We start from the raw sequence: 27210 nt of genomic DNA on the forward strand, positions 1-27210 counted from the left end.
AATCACTAATGAGTATTCTTCCAAGGGTATCTGGTTAAAGTGAATGACTTGCTTTTATTCTCTGGCCCTCAGTAAGATATCTGCACCATAGTAAGTACTCATAGGTCAAATTTTCAGTGGTATGATGTTCCTAATCTCTATGGATTTCAGTAGCAATTAATTGTTGAAAATCTTAGCAGTTGTGTCTTTAGAGCTGATAAATTTCAAAGAATATTATTTACATTGCTGTTTGTAGTAATTCACGTATTTTTCCACATATTTATGCCATGAATGAGGAAATAATTTTTTAGTATATCTTTACAAAAGAAATAATTTAGTTAAATTAGTGAAAACAACTGGATGTGTGAAAAAATACATGTGCAGAGTCAGATGTTTCCTTTAACTTTGGTATATCCTAACACACAGAGAATGGCCCAGTTTCCACACTGAACTCTATAAACTTCTCAGCCCCTATACAAAAAGTTGTTTTTTTCATGGCAGTTAGCTATTACAAGGTGCATCTTAGTGTTGCCAAGCTGCTCTCCAGGGGAACCCAAATCATCTGGCAGGTATTGACCTGATCTCAGTAGCAACAAATAGCACCTCTTTCACCATTAGAAGTGTCATCTGATCATCTTATCTAGTAGTAAAAATTTGTCTATGTCTTTCCTGCCACAAAAGGTAGAAACAAGTCAAGTACAACAGTTCTTTCAGTAGTGTCAGGACCACTGCCTGGCAGCAGTTCGTAATAAGGTTCCCAAGCCAGCAGGGATTTAGCTTCCAGTTTCACTGTTCCCTCTACTTAAGGAAAAGATGAACTGCTTGCACCAGGAGTCAGTCTACACACACAGCCTGTCCCAGGAACATGCCTGGCCTCAGCACAAGCTGCACAGAAGACTGACACCATCTCACTAATGCCCCCTCTCATTTTCCCTCTCTTTGCCTGTAGTTATTTTTAGATTTCACAGTTAAAGCTTGTCCCTTCTGGACACTTACGCAGGACAGCACACACGCACGCTGTAGATACAACTGGGATACAGGAGTGAGCCAGCTGATCATTTAGTCCCACATCAAGGAACAAATTCCAGTTTCTGATGACAAAATACTGCCCTTTAAGAGGATGCAAAACCACATGGAATTTTCTGGCTTGCAAATTTGACTAGAAGACTTTCAACAGACAGAAAAGACGGTTTGCACAGCAACTTCCTCTTTTCTGACATTTCCTTCCAGTTTGCAAGATCCTGCTGTTTTTCAGCGTTTGCTGTAAGCCTGATTCCCATGCCGACCGCCATAAATGCGGCCGTGGCTCGGCAAACAGCCGCTGGGTCAGTCCCCAGCGCCACTATCGGCACCACGGAGGGGGCAGGAGGGGGCACAGGGGGGATTTACTCTGCCATTATCAGTCGCAATCAGCCTATTATCAGCACAAAGGAGAAGACCTATGAAGAGCTTCACAAGAAGTGCCTGGAGAAAAACATTCTCTACGAAGATCCTGATTTCCCACCAAACGAGTCGTCCCTTTTCTACAGCCAGAAAAGCCCCGTCAAGTTCGAATGGAAAAGACCACGTGTAAGTAACATGTTTGTTGATTGCCCTTTTTCTGTAAATTGAAGTGTACACCCTGAGTTTACATTTTTGCGGAAATTGTGTGTTGGAGAGGCGGGTGGAATAAAACTGAAATATATTTCCTTAGACCTCTTCTGGGAGATAACTAGCTAGGACTGTGAAAGGCAATGTGTATATAATGACTAAAATGCAATAAAACAGAATGAAACAAGAACAACAAAAGAGATGGAAGGAAATATTTGGAAAGAGATATGGGGAATTTAATTTTCTTCTTGCATGGTTTGCCTGGGATTTTCTTGTCTAAAACTACCAAAGAAAAACTCTCCTCGTTCTGCAACAAGATAGTGGGTTTGCTGAGGCTTAATTCTTTTAACACTACTTTGTTTCACTTAAACCTTTATTTTGGTATTATGCCATTTTTCTCATATGTGAAAATAAAAGGACAGGTTATGATCTAAAACGTGCTTTTAGTCAGTTGTTCCCTGCATTGCTTATCCCAGCTACCATGAATGGGGGTATTCTAATCATTATGAAGACCCACTCTTGGCTAGTAATCCCATTCATTTTCCTATTTTGTGGGTATTCCTCAGGCAGCCTTCTTCTACTTTTTCATCTTTTTTTTTCTCAGTCTCTCTCACTGGCAGAGGACTAATACCTCAGGTCCCATTTGATTCTCCGTCCTGCTTGAGGTGTTACACTGTCATACCTGCTGGGCAGCTGCTCCCCTGCAGCAAGGCAGCCCCTGGGACAGTGCCTTGGCCCTGCCATCCCCTGTCTGACAGCAGGGGTGTTGTTCTGAGGAGCCTCCACAGTTCCTTCTCTCTGGCAGCTTTTAGCAACCTCTTCTATAAATTTGTCATACTTCCCCTGTGCTCAAATCTGTGCTTCAGTGGCAAAGTCAGTGGTGATAAATAAAACTGGCCACGGGAGTGTAACTGCATAGCAAAAGACCACAAGCTCTTGTGGGTGGCTCTTACAGACTGGAGGAAGGCCACGTGCTTCTGTCACAACAACAACTTGAGCAATGTGGAAGGATCAAAGTGAGTCCCCCATCTGCTGTGCCCTATGCATTAGTGCCTTGTCATTCCTTCATCATCACCACGGCTGCATCAGCCTCTGGAAAAGTTTGTGAATGATTAAAATGCAGCCCCCAGTCAGTCATGTAAAGGGATGGGATTTCCCCTCTTTCTGCAGAGGGAAGCTGTACAGCAGTACAGCGGATGAGTGCCAGCACCCTGCAGCAGACACACTGCAGGTGTCATATTAGAAAGCATCAAAACAAGACGAATGCACAATGTAAACTCAGAGTGACTTATATAACTGTGCAGGCACAGATCAAGCCATTATTATTGGAAAGGTCCTCACCAGGGTCTTAATTCTTTAAGTCACCCATGAATATATAAGTTTGGACTCACTATTCATGTGGTAGCCGTGGGCTGGGAACCATGTAAGACTTAAAATACAACATAAACTTCAAACCCAAAGCAGTCTGTTTGGGGATTTTTTTGATACAAGCCAAGACTTTATGAAGTCAAATGAATATGAAGGAGTAATACTGAGCTAAAGAGTATGTTGCTAAGATGTTAAAGCAATTATTGAAGCACATTTAACTCATATACTCAATTGCACAGTGTTTTGTAATTTCTGTTCTTGTTAAGTTGCAATTGGCTTTTTTTTCCCCCAAAGAAAGAAAGTAGCTTATAAAATATACTTTTATAAAGCGGTAATTTTAAGCACTTTGAAATTGAGGCGAATAGTTGAATAAAATATGTACTCTAAAAGAAAAAATAAACAAAACCTCACAGTTCTGAAACCCTGAAAGAATATCCTAATGCTGACCAGTCTAGATTCTTTCCCTGTGGCATTTTATGTGCCACATACCTCCAGACACAGCAAATAAACATGTGATCAATGTGCTCTATGATCCCACTTAAAACAGAGGGCTGGGAAATACTCAACCTATTCCTGACTCTCTGGCTTCCTGGGGCTTCACCTCATCAATTTATATCAAAGCCCCTCTACCCAAAGTCAGGTCCTCCTCTGCCACCTCCCAAAATTCTTGTCCTCTGCTGCTGCGAGGGCAGCGAATGCAGGAGGACTGGCCTTTTCCCTTACCCACAGAAGGACAGGTGCTGTGCAGGGCAGCTGGCAGCCCTGGCATGGGGGCAGCAAAAAGGCCTTTGTAATTCTACCCAGATAGTGACTGCCATGCCACAGTATGAATGCACAGAGAAGACCTAATACTCAATTCAGACAAAAGCCAAGTGAGAGCCCTGAAAGTTTCCTCCAGTAAAGACTGCAGGATCCCTCCCTCCAGTGTTTCTGTTGAAAGTATGCAAGAACATGGTTTAGATACATGAAAGGAAAATTAAATCCCCCTCACTTAATGCAAAATATTAAATTATTCACTCACCCACAGCAGGTAAGAGAAACCCAAAGAGCTGTTTACACCTGCAACAAGTTATATGCAGCTCATTGACTGGCTGTACCTCTCATAACTATGCTGCCTGTGGGAATTTCTTACAGCTGAGAGCAAGGATGAGGCCACTGATCTTTGAGATCTGAGAAAAAGTCTGTTAGAATATTAAGAGGTCCTGCTGCAGTCCTGTTTGGATCTAATGACACCAGGGTATTGACAGGAAGGCTGTACTGTGACACTGTGCTTTCAAATGAACCATTGTCATTCTCCTTACTCACAGCCAAGTCACAGCATTAACCACCAAATTCAGTGGCTTCCCTATGGTGATCCTCTCCATAGCCAGGAAATCACCAGGAGGAGCTTTCCTTTCATAATGAATATAAATAAAATCAAGTCAACAAACTATTGGATTTTGCATGGAATGAAAATTAATCAGTCAAATCATCTACTGCACACACATGAAGCTGTTTGCATTTATTAATGACAAAATATGGGCCTGTGCAGATCGTATCACAAAGCAAAAATGGCAAGTTAGTGCCACCAAGATAGAACTTGCAAATGAAGTAATCCAACTCAGAGGTTCTAAAACCAGCTTGGTGTCCAACACTGAGCTGTGCCTTGAAGTGTGCAGCACAGCCATTTAAAAGCATGATCTAGAGCACAAGAGACCAAGAGACAATGAGGCTATAAATTGCCTTAGGCTAAAAAAGATCTCTGTTTGATACGATCAGTTTAGGGAATTTACTTAGAATGCTGTAGTTTATTAATGGCAGTTTTTAAAGGAATGAATGCCTTTTGCTGCAGCTGTATAAGACTGGCAGATTTCTTCCTGATAAAAAAAAAAGAAAAGCTAATGAAAATGTAACAAAGGTCAAATGCCATTTTTAGTTGCATGCTGCCTTTGCATTTTCCAGTGCTCCCTTCCAACTGACTCATAAGTAGTCTCTTCCCAGAAAGCTAGGTTTTTCCTGGGATTCTTTGTTTTCCTTGCTGTAACTGACTCTTTGTAATGAAATTACAGTCTGAACTGGATCAACTGAAACACAGCTTGCTGGATTTCAAAGCTAGTTACAATAAGAGCAAGATCGAGCCAAAATACAATAATAGAGTTGGAAAAACACAAATCAAAAACCTGGCATCTCAGACTAGTTTTCAGCAGAGTGCCACAGCAATGTAAGAAAGAATATTTTCAACAAAGCAAGTGAGTAGAGCAAAGCATGAAGGTATCTCAAACATCTGCTTTGACAGAACTGGACCCCAGCAGCTGACCAAGGCCCAAAATAACAGGACAATCCCTACATCCCTTCCCTCGAGGAAAATGAAGTGCCTGCAGAGGCTGGTGGTTGGTGGTAGGGAGGGTGGCAGAAGATGGTCTCTGTCTGGCTGTATGTTTAATCCAAATACTTACATCAAAGCAACTCTTCTGATAACTGTAAAGGAGAAAAAAAATGGGTTTCAGCCAAGTGAAACTACTAGATCTACAACATGAGTCTGGGAAAGTCCAGGGCTACCCTGATGATATAAGTAAAAAGCTTTAGACTGCAGAGGTAGCATCAGCTTCCTGTGTGTGCTGCCACAAGCAATTGTCAATTGTTTGGTCTCCTTCCCACTCTAGTCCCAACATTTTCAACAGATTGGGCTCTTGGACTACACTTCGTCTTCTGCAGCTGCTCAGGACAGAGCTCCTCAGGTTGCAATACCATTTTTTCCTTACCCTCATAAGAGATGCATCCAGAAATTTTGTCTTCTTATTCTTCTCCATACCAAGTATTTGAGTATGAGAGATGGGATAAAGCAGGGACAGTTTTTACTCTGTAAGACAGGCTATAGCCACTACTTTCCTTGGTTTTCCTCTACACTATTCTTTGTCCATTATAGAAAATGGCTATGTAAGCCTACAAGTGTTCTCTCCCTGCAGAAATATCTTAATTATTTATGTCTGTACAGCATCTTGTACCCATTCTGTTCTAGTATAAATACAGACAAGCCCAATACATTTTGCAATATACAGAATGAAAGAAGACCTTCCTGTTCTCAGAGATGATATCTCTACACATTTTTGAATGCAGCATTGCCAATTCAATACTGCAACGTGAGGAAAAGAATAAAATCTCTTAACCAGCAACGGATTATTTCTGGTAATTAAACATCTGATCCTTTAATTTTGAGAAGGAGCAATGCTGGGGTTCATTCCCAATGAAATGCATTCTTCAACCCTTTTAATGCCCCAACATACCAGTTACTGCAAATTGGACATAAGATTATTTTAAAATAATTTAATCTGCCCCCCTGATGGTTTTTTTTTCCATCTGCTTGCTCTCCAGTCTCCTCCAATGTTCTGTTTTTTTCATTACTGTGCAGAAAAAAATGTTTCTCCTAATTCTTCTCATTTCAATGTGTTTTCACATTACAGTACAGAGGAAGCACCCCAGGCTCAATATTACACCCTCTAGAACCACAGAAGTCTGGAACATCCAAATTCCAAAAACATTTTCATAGTGAAACTTTGCAGAGGAAAACTGAGAGAGGTTTTGACACTACAAGCTATGCTATAGGAAAATGTTCTAAAACTGCCTTTACTTGTTTGCTAAACAGGCATCATAATGCACACTTTTCCTGCTCATCCATCTGTTTCTGTTTTGCAGGAAATCTGTGAGAATCCACGGTTTATTATTGGTGGAGCCAACAGAACAGATATCTGCCAAGGAGAATTAGGTATGAAATTCTTACTTCATCTCTGTACTTTTTAAAATCTGCATCATGGTTTAGCTTAATTCTCTTCTTAATTCTTCATTCTTTTTCATCTCCAAGGTGATATCTGAAATCCTCTGTCACAGTGATTCCTTTAAAATGTACAAATTTTTGACATCTGCTTAGTAGCAATCTAGGCAAGAATTTTTTAGTGAAATATTGACATGACACAGGGAATTCTTAATGCAGTTAACAGTGCTCATCAGATTTTAGGCTTTTTCTAAAATACAGGGAGTATCATCTGTTTAGCCTGTGTATACCCAGCCACGAACAATGCCCATGAGCATTTCTAGAGCACAAATAGACAGTGCTAAAGTACTGCAGAACACTGATTCTAATAGCTCTCTCCCTTCATTTTGTCTGCTGCTTCTGCTCATTCACAGGTAACTGCTGGTTTCTGGCTGCCATTGCTTGCCTGACACTAAATAAAAAGCTACTCTGTAGAGTCATACCTCATGACCAGTCCTTTATACAAAACTATGCTGGCATCTTTCACTTCCAGGTGAGTCGCTCCGTCTAGTGGTAAGCATATGCATTGACCCAAGGTTCAGCTCTTGGCATGCTCTTCCCTCTTTCTCCACCCTTAGGAGTGACAGCAGGGAGGAAAAGGGATTGAATTGCCTCACCCCAAATGCTTCCACCAGGGCAGTCACAGAAGGGCCAGCCAATAAAAGCAATTAGGGAGCATTAACCCACCAAGGAAGCATTTGCAGATTGCAGTGTCCTGGGTGTAACAACAGGTGCCTGGTCCTGCCTCACTCTTCAGATGCAGCACTACATTCAGCACAGACATGCAGGCACTTGGCAAGAGCAGCTATTTTTAGCCCACAAACTGCTGGTCTGTCAAAACAAGTTAGCAAAGGACTTCTTATTCAGAAAAGATTGACTGCTTTCCACATTTCCTTTGGTTCTCTTAAGGAATGTTTTTGCTGAATTCAGGAGAATTCAGTACAGCTGCCTCCCTCACAGTAGCCATCAATTCCAGCCACATTACAAAGCAGTTAATTTCCACGTTTCTCCTCTCTCAGCCTGCCTTTTCAGCCAGTCCTCCCTGCTCCAAGTTTGGTTTTTTGTTTTGTCTTCTTTCTGTTTGCCTTTGGGCAGTTCTGGCGCTATGGAGACTGGGTGGACGTTGTCATCGATGACTGCTTACCCACCTACAACAACCAGCTGGTCTTCACCAAATCCTCCCAGCGCAACGAGTTCTGGAGCGCCCTCCTGGAAAAGGCCTATGCAAAGTAAAGCAAACTGAGGGGCTGTGTGTTAACATAGATGCAGTTATACATACACAAGATGGATATAAATATATAGGTAGGTATCTATACCTTTGTAAAAGAATATTTCTCTTTTCAAGACTCCATGGGTCATATGAAGCTTTGAAGGGAGGCAACACCACTGAAGCCATGGAGGACTTCACTGGAGGAGTCACAGAGTTCTACGAGATAAAGGATGCCCCTAAAGATATCTACAAAATCATGAAACATGCCATTGACAGAGGATCCCTCATGGCCAGTTCCATTGATGTGAGTCCATATGAACTTTGCAGATAAGAAATGGCAGAGGAGAGAGACCTCTCAATTTGTAACCAAATATATACCACCTTTGGAACTGCTTGGTTTAGGCCACATAGAAAACATTCATTTCATGGAGATGGAGTAATCCCCCCTAGAGACCAGCCATTAGCAAACAGTGAGTACCAAAAGGAAAATATATGAAACAGAACATGGAGGTGGAAAGAACAGTGCAATCAGCAAAACCAGCACCCCTTCCCCTTCAAGACCCTAACCCAGTGAAATTAGGTTAGTCTGAGCGTGCTGCAACTTTGTTAAGACATAAATCTTCTTGTCAAAGGTGTTAACTGCGCAAATCAACATTCTGTTGTCTACATGGCCTCAGACTGTCTTCACTTATTATGGTAAATTTAACAGTTAAAAAAGTAATACTTTATGGACTACAATATTTCAGTAGGGGTGGGACAACAAACAGTGTTATTGACCACTCTAGATAAGTATGACATAATGAGGGAAAAGATAAGCAATCTAGGCTATCTTTTACCACTCATCTTCCTGCATTATACTTTCCTCCCATTCTCTGTGGCAGGACGACCTAGGCTTTTGCTACGGATCAGCTCCTCGGACCGACATTGGGGAACTCATTGCTCGCATGGTGAAGAATCAAGAAAACGCACAGATGACTCAGTCCACTGTAGACTACCAGGGGTTGGAGGAGAGGCCAGCCTGGGTAGGTCTCCTAAGCAGTTGATTTCAGAATGTTTTTATCTTTTGAATCTTTATTAAATTTCACTATATAACACTAACAAAATGTTCTTATGGATGCTGTTTGATGAATGTGTTAAAAGACTTCAGTGCTTTCCAACACAGTGACTGATACTAGAGGGCTTCACTGATACTTCACTGAGGCTTTTAAGGGCTGTTGGCTTGTGACACAGGTTTATAATTTGCAGAACAAGAAATTTATTAGCAGATTTTATCAAGTCTCTTGCTTGGATAGGGTGGAGAGAATGAAAAAATTAAAATACTAGAATAGAATAAGATCCTTGAGTGTGCATGAAATGTCAAAGAAAGAAAAAGCAAGCTCTGCATAGTTCTGTCTCGAGGGAAAAAAGCTCTTTGTGAACTTATTTTGAGAGCTTATTTATTATTTCTAGAATGCTCTATTCATTAATGGAGGAGAGTCTGCTCTAGGGATGCTCTTTTTGGATTACTGCCAACAAAGTCCTCATTAAAATGCTTAACAAGGAAAAGGAAAAACATGCTGAGTTTTATATGTGTGATGAAATTCAAACTCCAGCATAACCACCTACCTAGCAAAATAAAGAGGGATGTTAAACCCTGAGAAAAAAATCTCATACAGGACAACTTAAAATCTTTAAAATCTGTAGAGGGACATTTTGCTGCCTTCTCCGTGTCAGGCAGCTGTCATACCTTGCCCTTTAGGGAGCTGCATTTCCATGACAATGAAATTACATCAGGGGGTTTTACAGGGGTGTGGGGAAGGATAGGAGAAAAACAAAAAGAAAAACCACCAAAGAAAAATCCTCCATAAACATCACTCAAAACTTTTGGTTCTGCAAAATTTCTTCCGCATTTGCAGCTGAAATAGCTGATTTCTTCTCTTCTGACATCCATATTTAGCTCTTCCGAAAAGATTGAAATGGTGTCATTCTTTGGGAAAGACCCGTATGACCATCTTGTTTTGCAAGTATGGTTGCCCCACCCATGTTTGGTGGGGGGGAATTTCCTCCTCAGTGACTGTCTACTATAAGGAGATTGCAAAATCCTTTCTATACTTGTTTTCCCTGCAGCAGTTGTGCTGCTGGTTATTGCATGCTCCTGAACCAAGAAAAAAAATCGTCAGGAAAAAAAAATCAGGACTCTTGATGAAAAGAGCCAGTTGAAACATTTCCAGAATCTGCACTTTGAGAAGTTTTCCAGGGCACCAGCAGTTAATGTTCTTAAACAGAAAGAAAAGGGTTCTGACAAGTAATGATGACAAAAACATGAGAAGAAATGACTAAAAAAGGAAATAGGTGTGAGGTTATAGTAGGAAAACAGAGTAAAGGGAGAAGAAACCAAATAGGTGGTGAAGTGAAATGATGGAAAACAATTGCAATATTCAGGAAATATTTTAATGAGATCCTCCCTGTACAAGCTGAAAACATTTCTGTGTGACCTCAGGATCCAGCCCTGCCTTTTTCAGGATGACAGAATTACTGATAGGACCTTGCAGGCATCTCTCAGCAGCAGACACTAAGAAGGAGAGGAAGTTTTGCTCGTGGTCCACATGCACATGGCAGGGTCTGCCCCTCTCACCAATAGTGGAGATCTCTCATGCAATACAGCAGGATATGTGCATCTGCCATCTTGCTCCCAATTCCAGATCTCACAGATAAACAAGTAAAAGTCCATCAGACACTCTAAAAGCTGATGACTAAGACAGCAAATGTATTTACACCTGAGTAACACAGTTATGCCCTTCCTGAAAGTTAGATGCAATAAAATAGTGTCCATTAGCAGAACAGTGTATTAAATAGGGTGTTTAAATGTCATTGTGATAAGATAGCAGCCATGGGGAAAGATGAAAGTATTCTAGGTGTTGATTTGCTCTGATGTTTAATCAGTACATGTGTAATAACCTTACTGAGCTATACAGGAACATACTATCCTAGAAAAGACTGAATAGTCCTTCTAATACAAAAAGCTAATTATTTGATTAAGCGTGCTGTATCCTGCCATGTTCCAAGTGCAAAAAGCAATAGCCTACAAAAAATGGAAAAATACACCAGAAATGGTCCTTTCCAATTGATATTATCAACTTTTCCCATTTTTAATACCTATTTCACTCCTTTCTACCAATCAACATGAATTCAATGGGTGCTTAGCTTGACCACCTTGACAAACACAAAGAGGAGAACAAGGCAAAGGCTCCTGTAACCTGAACGGTGTTACTCTCCCTCCGAAAGCCCTGTGCGGCAGCCTCTGCCCTCGGGCAGACAGCTGAGCTTTGTGAGAGCCCCATGGGCTTTCCTCTCTGTCTGGCAGACCATCGTGCCGATGCAGTACGAGACTCGGATGTCCTGCGGGCTCGTCAAAGGCCACGCCTATTCCGTGACTGCCGTGGAAGAGGTTCGTGCATCCACCGCTCCCCGCCAGCTGCGCACAGCTGGAGCCGCCGCTGGCCTGCAGCGCGGCAGCAGCGCCGTGAGAGGCATGAAAAGCGACACAGATTGTGAGATAAGGAAACACAATTATATTCCAATAAATAAAAATCTTGTGGGCAAAGAAACCTATCCAGGTTTTGGCTCTCTGGGGAAATGCCCGCTTGGGCAGAGGTGGCCACAAGCAGCCACCTCCTGGTCTTAGAGCCTTCCCACAGTCACTCCGAGAAGATCAGGCTGGGGTATCGCCCAGAAAAGCACCATCACCGCAGGTGTGGTGACAGTCAGAACATTTCCTTTAGAACCTACTCTCAGTCTATTCTTGTTGCATTCTTTTTTTAATTAGACAGTATTTAAAGGGGAGAAAATACGTCTGGTAAGGCTGAGAAACCCCTGGGGCCAGGTGGAATGGAATGGAGCCTGGAGTGACAAGTGAGTAAAACAGAGCTTCACATTTGAAAAAGAAGTTGCAGCCTTATTTGCTGTTATGCAGCTTTCGCATAATCCTAATATTCAGTGATGAGGTATCTGAATTGTCTTTGTATTGTAATTTTGAAGTTGATTGAGCGCTTAGCTGAAGCTGTAAAAAAGAAGGGAGTACCTAGTAAGATGTTAAAAGAAGCTTTAATAAATGGAAATAAAGACAGAACCCAGTCTAATGATGCATTAAATCTGATTTTACTGTCCATTTTCAAAACAAGATGTGACAGTAGAAAAATCTTTTAAGTTATGAAAAAACTGATTGAAGCAAAATGTCAGTGTTTTCCTTATAGAAATTTCAATAGGTACATCAGCAATGATAATGTGCAAACACCTTTTTCTTCAAGCTAAGCAAAATTAACACAGATCAGCAGATGTTTGAGAGCTGCTGAAAGGAATTCTAAGAGGAAGGCAGAGATAAGCAGAACAATTGCTTCTTTTCTTTGGGCATATGGAGAAGAGGATAGATTCAAGAACAAATAGTTGCAAGGTTTACAAAGGAAAAGTTATGTGGACTTTTGATTTTTCACTCTATGAGGCTAAAGTGTAGAAACTTTAATGGAAACTGCATTGCAAATCCTAAGCTAACTTGTTTACTCCTTTGAAGGTCAGAGGTGTGGGACTCTGTTAATGAAGAAGAGAAAACTCGCCTGCAGTACAAGGTCGTGGAGGATGGGGAGTTCTGGTGAGAGCATCAGTCAAAAACCAGTGCTTCTCTAGGAAATATGCAATCATAGCAAAAATGAATGACACTGCACTATTACAGATCTGCTAAAACCATTGTAGTGATCTCTGCTGCCCTTCATATTACCAATAGGTCCTGCTCTGTGATCCTCTCATTCTCCCACCAGGGATTATTCAGAGCCATCAGCACAGTCATTCTAATTATGCTACACTTCCACAAGTTCTCCATCACCTTTCCTACATACCATCCTCTCAGCTCAGTTTCCCTAAGTTTGGAGCTGTACCTGTGGTAACTGACCAACCAGCAGACCAAAAGCATTTGGAAAACATGGCACTCCCACTGCAAACTTGTCCCAGTACTGACAGTGCTGCTGGTCACCATCCTCCACCTCCCCAGAGTCTTTCAAACTGCCAACCATGTAAATGCATTTGTGTTCAATTTCCCCTCAATTCCTCCAGGATTTCATTTAAAGATTTCATGAGGCACTTCACAAAGCTTGAGATCTGTAACCTCACACCTGATACTCTGGAAGCAGATAAATTCCAGACCTGGACTGTGTCAGTCAATGAAGGACGCTGGGTGAGAGGATGCTCAGCTGGAGGTTGCCGCAATTATCCAGGTGAGCAAAGGGTCTTGAGAGATACAGCCTCTGATGGGGACTTGGTTAGATCCTAAAGGCTAACAGCCTGGTTAGTGCTCAGCTTCTTCAGTGGACAAGGCATGTGATTGGTAGCTGGAAATCTTCTGTCACTATGCTATAACAGAACATTGTAAGCCCAAAACACAGCCCTAGCAAAGATAAATCATTGTTCAAATACTTCCCAGTGCCCCAAGTAAAAGGGATAAATTTCACCCTAACAGTTAGACTTCACACAGGAAATTCACTTTTGTGCATTAGCAATAGATTTAAGGACTTTGGAAGTTTATCAGATGATAGTCGTCCCTATATCCTCATTTGCTATGCAGTTGTAAGAACTAACAGCCATAATGTGTAAAAAAAAACCAAAAAACCATATATGTCTTAGCCCAATTTTCACCTTTCCCTCAGGAGCCATAAGCAGGGAACTTAAAAGGTCTCTGATCATGAGCATCATTACAAGACTGAAGCTTTACATGTTTTCTTTGGGTTGCTGGTGGGACTTCACAGATACATTTTGGACCAATCCCCAGTATCGCTTGAAGCTCCTGGAGGAAGATGATGATCCTGAGGATGAAGAGGTTATCTGCAGCTTCCTTGTCGCACTGATGCAGAAAAACAGGAGGAAAGAGCGCAAGCTGGGAGCCAACCTGTACACCATTGGCTTTGCCATCTATGAGGTAACAGCTCTAGATTTTGCTCTTTGCACTGTGGTAGCAAATCCTGACACTATGCATTTATCAGGAGTATCGCTGAATCATTCAGGCTGATTATATCAATTACAATTTTTTTCTTAGCAAAGAAGCCAAAGAATCTGAAAAAGAGGAAGGAAATTCAAGTCTTTCTAACTGCTTGTACCATAGTAATGTCAGGGTTTACCCATCTATTAAGTAAGATGCTTTTTAGGCTTTTATAGTGACCTAATGCCAGATTTTAGCATATTCTTTCCCATATATTCTTCTTTATCCTTTCTGAAACTAAGCATTTAATTGGCAGAAGAGTGTGAAAAAGGAAACAGACATCCAAGACTTATACATAGCAATTAACCTCTGTCTGTGCTATTGACTTGATGAAAAAGTCAATGTACTCAATCCTTTGCACAAATATAGTTGGTTCAGATTTTAGCTGATTTCATGTAGACGCCAAGAAACCTAGAAAGGAAAAGGGAAAGTGCTTATCTAACTAATTTTAATTACTGTGTCCCCAGAACTCCAGGTGAATGCCCTTCTGTATGACCTACAAACATGCAGACTTTCCTTGAAGCTCTGACTGTTTCTTCTCTCTGTTTCTCCCTAAGGTGCCCAAAGAGGTATGCGCAGAACGGAGCCAGACTGACATCTTGGTGTATACCCACAGCTAGTGTTACTGTAGTGCCTGTCAGTAAGTCAGCAGTAGACTGCCCAGACAAGTTTGTTTTCAGGGATGTAACAGCAGTAGAACTGCTAACCTTTTTGCTTTGAGTGTTTATTAGTAACATTTTGTGAGTAATTTTGAATTCCTTGTCACTTGCACCCCATTTTCACTTGGCCTTTTCCTCAGTGCTTCTTTTCTTTTCTGTGGTGGCCTGGCCATCACTTGAACAGTTGGTCAGAGATCCAGGAAGCAGTGCGTCTGAGGGCTTAGCCTCTGCACTCCACACAGAACCACCCTAAGCCACTTGCATTTCATCCTAAAAATAATACAAATGGTCTACATTCTGCAGTCACAGTTTTCTCTGTAGTCTTAGAATTTGTTTAGAAAATGATTGGTATTTACAGACCATTGAAGAAAGCTTATTAGAAGTACACAGATTACAAAAGTATGAGGTTGACAGACTGAATGTTGTTTTTGCCAACTATCTTACAGATGGTTATTTCTGAAAAAAACAGCCTGCAAGTGTTCTCAGCCTACAACTCTTGGCTTAATTTTCATCTTTGAGCTAATGCCATGTTTGATTGTCACATTTGTTTAGTAGATAAAGAACTTATGTTTTTTCTAGACAAGGACACATTTCCACTGAAAGCAGCTTCACTTTACCACTTTGCATGTAGGAGTTTGCTTACACCATTCCTTGCCATACACCCTCCAAGGAAAGTGGCTGAGCTTCAATTACACACAACCCAGCATCTAGCAAAAGAGTCAGATACAAATGCCTGCACAGCAGAACTCAGCCACACAATCTGCAGGTGGGCCCTGGAAAAGCCAACTAGACTCAGTCAGTAGCAACTTAAAGGTGACAGACTGTACCTGCCACCAGCTACCACCACTCCTCAGCTCCCTGCCTGCTAAGCTGCTGTTTCATGGGTGTTTTCTGTCCCAGCCATGCACTGCCTGCATGGCAACCCCCCTGGGCAATGGGCAAGACTTCCTTGAAGACAAATTTACTAATTTGTTCTACAGATGCATGGTACTAAGCACCACTTGCAGAAGGATTTTTTCCTCTACAACGCCTCCAAAGCTAGAAGTAAGACCTACATAAACATGCGAGAAATCTCTGAGCGCTTCCGGTTACCTCCCAGCGAGTATGTCATCATCCCCTCCACATATGACCCCCACCAGGAGGGAGAATTCATCCTCAGGGTCTTCTCAGAGAAAAGAAGTCTGTCAGAGTAAGTTGCAGGGACATTTCTGTGGCCACATAGGTGGAGTGACCTTGCTACTCTGCTGAAGTCATGTTAGCAGTTTGCTACACCGTGCTTTTTATTTTCTTAACCTCATTAGAAACTCCAAGCTGCAAACTCATTTCCACAAGCTTGCTTTGTAGACTAACAAGAACTTGCTTTGAATTGTTTTTGGAGAAGCTTACTGCTTGCAGGAGGATATCCTTTGCAAACAAACCATTAGCCACTTACTAAGGCCAAAGAATTTCTGTTTTACTTCCAATTCACTGTTATCAAGGCTCTTTAGAGGGGTAAGCCAGGCAGCAGACATCCTGGAAATGGTACTTGGGATGTTCAGGTCAAACTGGGAAAAAGCTAATCCTAGAGCCTGCAGCTGTAATGCTGAAAGCCAGCCCACACCACTGGCTGCTTGGAAAGTTCAAGTGGCTGCTTAAAAAACACCTAAAGAAACAAGCATCTTTGGGAAAAGTCACTTTCCTGATTTGTTTGTTTTCTGCTTTCTACTTAGGGAAGTTGAAAACATGATTGAGGCAGAGCGTCCCTTGGTAAGTACTGTCCTGGTCCTCTTTTGTGTATAGGGGTAGAGAGAAGAGGAAGATGATACCTAGAGAAACCTACAGCAGGAAACTATTTGCAGCTACATGACAGCACTTTTATCACAAATTCTCATCTTTTTTTCTCATCGAGATACTTCTGTTGACACTTGCTTTATATACGCTATTTTCTGAACTTGATTCAGACCAAAATGGTTTTTCAGATTTGAAATCTGATCCTGGTATAAAGAAGCTAGATGCTGAACATGGTCTTTGCTTCCATGAATGGAGATTATTCATTTGCCAAGGGAGGCCTAGCCTTGTGCCCTGAGATACATTCTTTCTGAAACTGGCAAATCATCTAATAAAGAAAAAGCTTATTTTGAAGTACTTGCTTTCTGAAAAGAGATCCTAATAGCACTCTGACACAAAATAACCTCCATGACTAGTTCTAACTCTTCACCCTGGAGTTTTACACATCTTTGTGAGAGTATACTAGAGCTAACAGGACAATTAGTCTTGAAAAAATAATGAGAGGAAACACTGCTGCACAGAATTGAGTTCCATCAAACCTTGCTCAGAAATGTTCCCCCTTTGTTTGCTGTCATAGTGAAAAATAACTGTCCAGATATGAGGGAATTAACTTGTCACTTCAGATATCATTGATCTATAAACACAGAAGTTAAATCTCCACTGCACTGACAGGTTGGGAAAAAGAAAAGGAATACTCAGAGCTAAAGAGATTTTATTCAAGCAGACAAAGCCCCAGATAAGATGAAACACAGCTTTGCTATGGTTTCTGCAATGTGTTTCTTTCACTATGCCATTTCTTGGTGGGTGCATGTTCCCTCATTTTTAGTGATTTGAAAGCTGTATAAATATAGGAAATGGGAAAATTTGTATGAGTAAAGGAACTGGAAAAATGAATATGAGAAAGGGAAAAATAATAAAATAAAAGTTTGCCATCAGCTCTGCATAATCTAATCAAACACTTTTTAATTTTGTCTCTTCACACAGAAGAAAAAGGGCAAGGTAGGTACCTGTGCAATGTGCTGGGTGCCAGCAAGGCAAAGAGCATGTGTAATGCATGAGCAGGGGCAGAATTCCTTAGTATTATAATTTTCTCTCTGTTGGAAACCAACCTAATTAGTGAAGGTCACTGGATGCAAGGCCATTTGCATGCAGCAAAGATTTTGTCTTCCTACATTAGACTCTAATGAAATAGCATTTGCATCATAGACCCCTCTCACTCAAAGGGGTGGTGAAAGGGTAACAAACTATTCAGTTTTGTCAGCTCAGTCCTCTGGGTTACTCAAACTGTTCTTCCTTCCTGCCCCCTTTGCAGGCAACTTGACACCCCTTGCTAGTGAAAAGCAGCCCTTCTCCAGACATGTGCCCTCACACTTGCTTTCCATTGCCTAGTGCAGCAGCCACTCCTCTTTCCTGAAGTTTCTGCTCACCGAAGTCCAGGATTCTATTTTTGATTTGGCACAACGCATTTTGGACCTTGAAAATGTAATCAGATATTTTAATCCCAAGACAGACCGATTGTAATTAATACTCTAGAGTAATATATTCTCATCATGTAGCAGTTTTTTCCTTGTTTTAAATACACCAAACCAGAACAATTGCACTTAGCTGCTTACAGCTGAGTCAATACAGAGAAAGAACATATGCTTCACATAACTAACAAGCTCCTACACAACTCCTTTTCTGTGTACAAGTCACATTTGGTTTGTTTTCAGTGCTACTGTCCTTCACTGAGGGGCAAAGCTCATCAGTTTAAGTGATGAGAATCTGGGAAGCTTATATTGCTTAAAAACAGGGAGAAAACCCCACCAAAAAATAATTTTAAAATCAACTAAAACACCAAAAGAAAGCAAAACCACACTAAGAAACATTAAACAAAAACAACAACAAACCAAACACATTCAATTACTGTCTTTCTGATAAGGAAAGCTAAAAATCAGAAATTGCACTATTTTGTAAAAAAAACTTTTGCAGCTTTTTTTAGCATGAGAAGAACAATAACAGCAGAAATTTTTCCACCTTTTTTTTATTCTTTCTTTTCTTTCATTCCAAGAAATGGCTTCTCTTATCATACTTTCAAGAGCAGGAGTTGTTGCTGCATGCACTATCCACGGAATGCTTGTAACCAAATATTTTTCTTTCCACTGTTTCTTGTGTAATTTCCATTTCTCTTTTGCTCTCTTCTTCTAGCCTATCATCTTCGTTTCTGACAGAGCGAACAGCAATAAGGAGCTGACAGCAGATGAAAATGCTGGCAAACATGGTGAAAAAACCCAAGCAGATGGGAAAAAGGTTTCTGCAGCAAGTGGCAGAAGGGGAAATAAGGCTTGGTCTGGCTAGCAGGAAAGAGTGGCTGAGGAGAGCATAGAAATAGGGCAAAGAGGTCCTGAAATACTAAACAGCTTCTCATCAAATCTTAACACAACTTGCATCTGTTTTATGTGGATCTAATGAGCATGACCACAGAGAGACTGTCCCTTCAGTTATTTAACAACTCTGTAGGAGGATTTAGTTGCTTGAAAATGTCTCCTGGTTGCTCTCTCATACAAGAGCCTGTAGAATTTGTAGTTACAAACTACACACTTCTATCCTAGTCCGTGTTGGTCAGAGGATAAAGGACAGGTAAACCCAGGAGCTCTAAGCATCCCACATTTACCCTCACTACCAAAGAGGAGGAAAACAGAGTAGTAAATTCAGAGTTTCTTCCTGCAGGTGGGTAAGATTCAACATATCTAGCAGCCAGATCCCACATCCAGGCTTGTGGCATCTGGAGGCATGGCCGGAGCATCTCCTTACAGGGAGGGTGCTGTTCTGCCTCATGACTGCTGGAGCATGCAGGTGGTGAAGTGAGAACCAATCTAAACTTTCCTCTGTGTTTAGAAAAAGGAAAACAAGAACTAAGCCAAGAATTTCACTTTTTTACCTATAACTTTCATTTCCCTTCAGCTTCAAAGTTCAGCATTGCACTTTCCATGTGTCTGAGAAAGCTTCATGTTCCTTGTTTTCCTCTGTCTCATATGCTATTTGTCTTCAGTGAGGGGCCCCCCACATCATAAAGAGTTCTCAGTGGTCATTTATAGCCTACAGGGTAGCTGTGAGGCAGATACTGCATCCCTGCCCATGGCAGGGATGCTTGAACAAGATGATCTTTAAGGTCCCTTTCAACCAAAACAATTATTTGATGGTCTGATATGCTTCTTCTGCTCCAATTTTCTCTTTTGCAACATTTTGGAACAAAAAATTAGAACATAACTGCCAGTGGAAGTAATTATTTAGGCTCCTTCAAATAGAAATGAGAACAAATGGATGAACTTAAATACTTGGCTGTTTTAAGGACCAGAACTACCAAAAACATGGGGAAAGGAGTGGACAACTCATTGCTCCAAAGACTTCCAGATTCACTAAGATCCCTCTCACAAGGAAAAGTGAGCCATCCAGGCCCTTTCTTTTCTCCACTGGGCTCAAGATGTCTCTCTTCTTTTCTTGTCTCTTTTCAGCATTCTTCAACAAAAGCTCATGAGGAGAGTGAAGAGCAAAAACAATTCAGGAATATTTTCCGACAGATTGCAGGGGATGTGAGTATGCAATTAATTCCTGTCTCTGCCCTCAAGGCAGCCTGGCCACAAGAGCTCCTAAATCAACTACTCCTTAGATTCAAAACACTGAATATTAAAATTTCCTTTGAATGTCCTCCCATCAAATTCTCTTTGCAATTTCAAGATAAGTAAAATAAAATAAAAACCCCATTAAGTATACAGCTATCCTCATATGTATGTATAAGCTATTCCCACTGTGTCTGAGGGAGTCTTATTTAAATTCAGCCTTTTTCTTCTATCTTTCCTACAAGGTGCTGCTTTGTACAGCAAGTATAAACAAGTTAGAAATGCAGTGCCCTCTGGTACATGCTTAACAAGGGAAGATAAAAATAGATCAAAGAACTGCATAAATCAAGTGGCTGCAAATGGGATACAGGAATTTTCTGATTTTGCCATTATACACTGGCTTGAAATTAACAGTCATTCTTCTAGTTGTAGTTTAATGACGACTGTATGGTAACTTTAGGTCTACCTTGTACTGCAGCCTCAAGAAAGAGTTAGACTAATGTTCACTTGAAGTAGAATGCCCTCTGGTTTGAAACATGTACATGCCTTACTGAAAAGTGACCAAAGACTTCATACTTTTAGTATATCCATCCATAAAATTGTATTTCATAAAGAATGCTGTAACCAATGATATTCTCACCACGTTTCCATCAGGACATGGAGATCAATGCTGAGGAACTTAGGAATGTTCTCAATAATGTCGTAAAAAAACGTGAGTTTCAGCATGTTTTTACTAACTCTAGGCAAAGAAATCTGTAACAGAGCATAACTCCCCACCCTGAGTTATAAAAACTACTGTAACAGAGCATTAATTCCCCATCCCGAGTTACACTCTAAAAATTATTGATATTTTCAGACTCAGAAATTTCCTAGTTACATTTCCATGGACATTGCATCTGAGACTTTAACAAGCTAAATTTATCACAGATTATCTCTACAGATTATTATTACTGATAATCTAGAAATAAGCAGATGCGTTCATTGGAATTATCACATGGGAAAATAATGCAATTCTCACAGTCTGCAAGTGCCCTTTAAAAAAATACTGGAGACCTTTCTTCCTGTTTAGCAAGCTTTACCCTTCAGACCCTGGACTTGCTTAGCAACATAGAAGTTAGTTTAGAGCTTTCTAGAGCTTTTTATTGTATACAACAAATCAGGAAAATTAATATCTAATTCACAGACAATAACATTACTGAGAGTCTTTTCAGATTTCTCTACCACTCACTTCTTACTGGATGAAGGAAGTAGGTTTGGCTTTTACTTTGATTAGAGTTACACCTGAAAGGAAAAATCACTTGCTGATTTGCTTGATTTGTATTCACTGGGATCATTTGTTTCAGATAAGGACCTAAGATCAGAAGGGTTTGAGTTGGAATCCTGCCGCAGCATGATTGCTTTAATGGATGTATCCTTTTTCTGGTGAAAAGGGAGTGCTTGGAACTACTTAAGTTCACTAGTTCTCACCATCGCACACACATGCAGAATTTAGTAAGCCAGGGAAACAAAACAGCAAAGTAGTTGTAGTGTGTAGTCAGATTAAAAAAGCACTCCTGTTTTGACACATCTGAATTCCAGTCATCTCAGTATTAGCATAATTGGTAGAGAAAAATATCCCCAAAAAGAAAGCTACAGAATAAATCAGTCAGTATGACACTCTTCTTTAGGTATCAGAGACTGGCCACATTATGTAGTTAACCATAATTTTTTGATTACTATATTTAAAACAAACTCAACATAATCATAGTTCTTGCCAATAAACTTACTATATTTATCTCTTAAAGTTTATAATGTATCACATACTCTACTGTACACTCAGCTTGCAATGCAGGCAGAACTTGTCTGCAACAAGTGCAATAAAACACACTACAAGATGCCACATGGTTACTCTACCACAACCACCCTCAATTTTCGTGTTTGACATAACACAATTTTGAGAGAAAGTAAGTGCATTCAAACATAATCAGAACAAAAGTGTAACTATAACCCACAGCCATAATGGTTGGAGCCTAAACACATTTTTGAAAAGAGCTTTAGTCAGCCTTTTGCATATTTCTTAATTCATTTGAAGCAAGGCAGAAAGAGCTTCACTCCAGATTAAAGCTCAGTTGTCTTAAAAAGCGTTGGGAGAGCTTCATATTTGGAGGTATTTCAGAAGAGCCCACTAAAACTTCCTACTCATGCACTTTTAGAATAGTTCCAGAGGCAAAGCGGTGTCCTGTAACAGAAGTTTGCTTCTACACAAGGCACTATGTTATACAGAATAACCAAAATGTTTACAAATGTTACTGCAGAGCTGAATCAACTCCTAATCCTGAGAAGATCTCCAATACAGTTTCACATTCATCCCTTCACCAGTAGTTGCAGACTTAATTCATTTAGTCCTAAAAATATTGTGGGTTTTTTTACCTGAATGTTTGCATCACAGACAGATGGCTCAGGGAAGATTAACTTTGATGAATTTCGACATCTCTGGGACAAGATTAAAAGCTGGCAGGTATTGCTGGTATCTTCACAGCTCTTTTTCACAGCTTCTGCAGTGCAAAGGTTCTACAGGAAAATTAGAACTCTCCACATACACTCCACCAAAAAGAAGGCTAAAAAAATAATTGTGAATTAGCTTTGAAAACAAAATATCTCTCCTCATCCTACTTCACAGCCTAAACAAACAGCCTGAATCTCTCATATACAACCTTCCCCCATGCAAATAGCACAAAGGCATACAAGCTGGAGGAGAATGATGGGAACTACAATCAGGCCTCAATAATTAGGGCAATTAAGAGGGAGGATTACCAGCATAAACTCAAGGCAAACAAGGAGAGTCTCAAGGGGAGAGCTTTTTCGCCTCCCAGAGATTGGATCTAAATTCTTTTAATTTGCAACTGAGATGAACTCTGTTATAATAACCCAGACTCCCCAGCAGTGGCAATATAAGGCACGTGGTAAAGCCTCCAGGTGCCTGAGGCACACATCCCATAACCACTCAGTGGGTACATACAGGAGAAGTACAAGTTTTTATTACCATTGTGTATGTGTTTTTTCATTTTCCAGAAAATTTTCAAGCGTTATGACACGGATCATTCAGGAACCATTAACAGCTACGAGATGCGCAACGCTGTCAATGATGCAGGTACTTTCCCTGTGCAGTGTCCAACAGAAACCTTGTTTTGATTTGGTGCATCACAGGGTGAGATCACTGAACAACCTTGTTTTGTTTTGGTGCATCACAGGGTGAGATCACTGAACACAGTGCTGCCTTTTAAGGACAGATCCTAGAGAAATTATAGAATATTTTTTCCCCCAACAGAGCTTCTCAAATATCCAAATGGCAAGGCTTGTATGTCTTGCCAGCCAAATAGATCTCTTCAGCTCCTCTTAAGGCAATAAGTGATGCTTTGCTGTCTTTAAGGATCTCCTACTCAGGGTGCTGCTATTCAGGGAGACCAGGGAGTTCTGAAGACATTTACTCTCATTTAAGCTGTGGATTCTATACATTTGTGTAAGTAACAAACAAAGAACAGTGGAAAACCTTCAACCTAAGTGTACAGGCACTGAAACTATGATGGAGCAGGTCCATGTCCAAGGACCTGCACATCACAGGCAATTGGGTGGACATTTCTTGAGTCATGCTAATGTTCTCCAGTACTGAGCCACTATGGGTTCAGTCTCTTCTACCTGCACAATAAGAAAAAAAGTATTTTTGCAAAACTTGCAGTTAATGAAATTCTGAAAAGAGAGACTTTGGATTTTTCTTCCTTGTCTCAGACACACCAGTGTGCTTCTTCCCCTGGGGAGCTGGCCTCCCCCCACATATGTCTTTACCAGGTTTCTAAGAGAGTGAGACAGCCTCTCTGATCAGAAAATCTGTAGTTTCACAAAAAACCTAGATAGGATAATTTCAGTGATTTTTGTGTTCAGTAGCATTTTGGCACATCAAGGAATAGAAACAAATGACTACTTTGTACTTTACAAAACCTCAGTGATTCTGTAATCCTTTGCCAAAGACAAAACTACACCTGGATTTGGACTTCTGCTGTGGTAGAAATATGGGTAATTTTTATTTTCCAGATTTCTGTTCTCATCACGGAAGTTGCCATAGTAAAAAGAGAAAATACGTAAATATCTCCTGGCCTGACTTTAGAACTAAGAACATTCCAGTCTTCCAGCACATGAGCTGTGCATGACCTTGCATTTAGCCAACAAACAGCTGTACCCAAACTGTGGCAGACCCTTTCAAGGCACAGGCTGCAGCATTCAGTGACAAAGTTCAGTCCCACCACACCTCCTGTCTATTTTCTGACCACTGTTTAGTTGTGTTTTTACAGCACTTGTGTCCCTGTTTTAGCTGATTTGCTCTCAGCAGGCCCAGCTGAGCCACCAGGCCTCTGGGGCTGCAGCTCTTCTCACTCACAGCCTGATGCAACTTGTGTGCTAAGGGCCCCCTCAAAGCATAACTTCAACACATTGCTGCTGGTTTGGGAAGGCAGCAGGACACAGTGAGGCTCCTTGTAGCTTTATTCCATTTTGTTTAGCAGCTGCAGCAGGACATCCTGCCCGAGCCTCCCTGGGGCTGGGCCAGGGGAGCGCCTGCGGCCCGAGCCCTCACGGAGCAGCGCTTCCCGGCCCGAGGCCCAGCTGTGCCGTTTGTGCTTCCCTGCAGGCTTCCGGCTGAACAACCAGCTCTACGACATCATCACCATGCGCTACGCCGACAAGAACATGAACATCGACTTTGACAGCTTCATCTGCTGCTTCGTGCGCCTGGACGCCATGTTCCGTGAGTGGCTGCCCCGGCTGCACGGCGCCGCCTCCCTCCCGCCCCAAACACAGCCGTGGATACATGGAATGGCTTGGCTTGAAAAGCACCTTAAGGATGATCTGGTTCCACTTCCCCTGCTGTGGCCAGGGACACCTTGCACTGCACCAGATCGCTCAGAGCCCTATTGTACTCACAGCCAAGTTTGTTCACAGCACTACTGCCTATGTAGGGTACTAATGATCATAGATATGTGCTCAGGGAATCTAAGATGACAAGTTGTCTCACACAAACACAAACTACTATGTCTCTCCTTGAATTAACTAAGGAAAAATGCAGCAGAAACACTGGCTGACCCCACAAGTAAAGACCTGAACCAGTTGGCATTTCACAAGGGGAGCACCATTTGATTTCCTGTCTGGGAATCATCGTTACCCACACAGTAACCTAATTTACTCCCTGTATTTCTGTTTCCTTTTAGGGGCATTCCATGCCTTTGACAAAGATGGAGATGGCATCATTAAGCTCAATGTCCTGGAGGTAAACTGCTTCATGAGAGTATGTCTAACACAATGTCACAATACTAAATCTTAACGTACCTTTTTTAAAATCACTGTACACGCTTTCAAGGGAGAACTCTATGAATAGAGTTCATCTAAAATTGTCACCCAATTGGTAAGAAACACCAAAACCTCCTAAAATTTTGCTACCAATTTTACACAGAAAATATCCATGATCTGCCAGTAACAGCTGCTCTGTAAGACTCCAGTTGGTGCTGAAGAGCATGGCTGCGGCCTCCTAATATCATCTTTAAAGACCATCAAAAAACTTTTGATTTTTTTTTTGTTTTAATGAGGCAATTTAGATCAAACACAATGATATGGTGTTAAATGATAATGAGGCTGAGCATAGGTCTTTACTTTTAAAAATCTTATTAAGAAAGTTTCAACTTCAAAGCGTGTCCTCTGTTAGGGAGACCATTAAAAACTACCTTCACTTTTTGCAAGGGAAGGAAAAATAGGAACAAAATACTCAGGAAAATTCCCCACTTTATGCTAAGTGACAGCAAGCAGCTGCCTTCCAGCTAGAGATGGTGGTGTCCTCACACAATTTGTGGGAGGATGCCAACAACTCTTCCAACCTTTAACTCTTTCAGTGGCTGCAGCTCACGCTGTACGCGTAACACCGGAGCCAGCGGCCACCTCCATCAAAAACACACTGAAGATTTCCAAGGAGCTAGCACCATTCATCCCAAGGAAAAACAAGAGTACTTCCTAATTATGTCATTCACTTGCCAAGATGAACAGCACATGGGAAGAAGCCCTTGGAAAGAGAGACAACCACACTTCAGCAGACAGGACAGTGCATGTTTTGTAACTACTCTTACAGCATCTTGATATTTTTCCTTTTGGGCGACAAGGATTAATTTATTGATAACTGAATTAAACTTTCTCTGCATGGTGAAGACATGAAGAATGCATAATTGTTCTTCTTGTGCTGACACCTGGAAAGGTCTTCCCTCAAGTCAGAAACTAGGAAACTAGGACTGCATCTAACTGTGAAAGTCAGAGGTGTTTACTGCCACCTTGTAATTGGTCATTAACTGTTTGTCCTGCTCTTGGTATTACCCTTTCACCTCTTTGTAATGTTTACTGAATATTTCACATGAGATTGTGCTAGCTACATTAATATTATGCAACCCAATGACTCAGTTACAGATTTGGCTGTGCAGGTTGGATCTCTGCTATGTAGAAATGAGAGTGTAAGGCATAACAGACTGCAGTATCAAAGTACAGCTTCATCTAATGCCTCAGCAGAAGTACCAGAACTAAGCAATTGGCTCTCATTTTTAGTACCCATCCTAATTACAAATGTAGACATCATAAGGGTTTTTCATTGTAACTGCATTTCCTCTAACACTGAGAAACTTATTTGCAATTCAAGGCAGAAAATATCTTACACATACAAATTTATACATCTACAGACACATATTTCCCCCACTCCAGGTGCTATTTCCCACCACTACCATGCATTTCTTTATTGCAAGAGGTGACTTGTAGCAGAATCAGATACTATGTCAGCATGACCACTTCAGGAATATTATTCCAATGGGCGAATACAATTAGTTTAATGGAACCAAAAATAAAATCAACCGCATTTTGGCCTAGGCTTTTTGGTTTTGTTCTGAAAGAACAGATGAAGATGAAATATTGAGCATTCTTCCATCATTGTCCTGAATATACAGCAGTTTTTGGAGTTTATGGCAAGTGTGAAATTAGCTTAGTATCTCAAACGTTTGCCCGTTTTCTCCTTGAACACATTGGGGGAAAAAAAAAAAAAAAAAAAAAAAAAAAAAGCACTTAAGAGGTTCCCTTGCTACCAGCTTAAAGGATGACAGGTTACTTAGTTCTCTAGTGGCAAAAAATAGCAAAGATATCCACCAATGTAAAGCAAAATTTAAAAAAACAAATCATAGTATCCACTCAAAGTTATT

The 27210-nt window shown here is 41.0% G+C and overlaps 1 protein-coding gene across 7 annotated transcripts; it reads left to right on the forward strand.

Moving 5' to 3' along the window:
- Window positions 1-802: 802 nt before the first annotated feature.
- Window positions 803-26878, forward strand: CAPN3 (calpain 3). 7 transcript variants are annotated; one of them, XM_056493963.1, is made up of 24 exons: window positions 812-1548; window positions 6610-6679; window positions 7099-7217; window positions 7820-7953; window positions 8070-8238; window positions 8816-8956; window positions 11278-11361; window positions 11740-11825; window positions 12481-12558; window positions 13017-13177; window positions 13706-13875; window positions 14493-14504; window positions 15575-15783; window positions 16304-16340; window positions 17346-17360; window positions 18549-18650; window positions 19856-19933; window positions 20615-20672; window positions 21304-21368; window positions 22389-22457; window positions 23012-23090; window positions 24621-24737; window positions 25198-25256; window positions 25873-26878. In XM_056493963.1, the coding sequence occupies exons 1-24, from the start codon at window positions 1258-1260 to the stop codon at window positions 25897-25899; spliced, it is 2430 nt and encodes an 809-aa protein (XP_056349938.1). In that variant the 5' UTR covers window positions 812-1257; the 3' UTR covers window positions 25900-26878. The 7 variants fall into 7 exon arrangements, 2 of the variants coding, with proteins under 2 accessions (XP_056349938.1, XP_056349939.1); XR_008840713.1 differs by having other exon boundaries at window positions 805-1548; window positions 24621-25256; window positions 25873-25912; XR_008840714.1 differs by lacking the exon at window positions 17346-17360 and having other exon boundaries at window positions 805-1548; window positions 16304-16355; window positions 24621-25256; window positions 25873-25912.
- The last annotated feature ends 332 nt before the right edge of the window (window positions 26879-27210 follow it).

Source organism: Oenanthe melanoleuca, chromosome 5, assembly GCF_029582105.1.
Source record: "Oenanthe melanoleuca isolate GR-GAL-2019-014 chromosome 5, OMel1.0, whole genome shotgun sequence".
NCBI lineage: Eukaryota > Metazoa > Chordata > Aves > Passeriformes > Muscicapidae > Oenanthe > Oenanthe melanoleuca.

What these genes read in the sequence shown, in the direction of transcription:
- CAPN3 (XM_056493963.1), top strand. Translation starts at nt 1,258, where the DNA reads ATGCCGACCGCCATAAATGCGGCCGTGGCTCGGCAAACAGCCGCTGGG. An exon ending in AGGTTGCCGCAATTATCCAG is followed by an intron (nt 13,178 to 13,705) that starts GTGAGCAAAGGG and finishes GGGACTTCACAG; the next exon opens with ATACATTTTGGACCAATCCC. An exon ending in CAACGCTGTCAATGATGCAG is followed by an intron (nt 23,091 to 24,620) that starts GTACTTTCCCTG and finishes GCTTCCCTGCAG; the next exon opens with GCTTCCGGCTGAACAACCAG.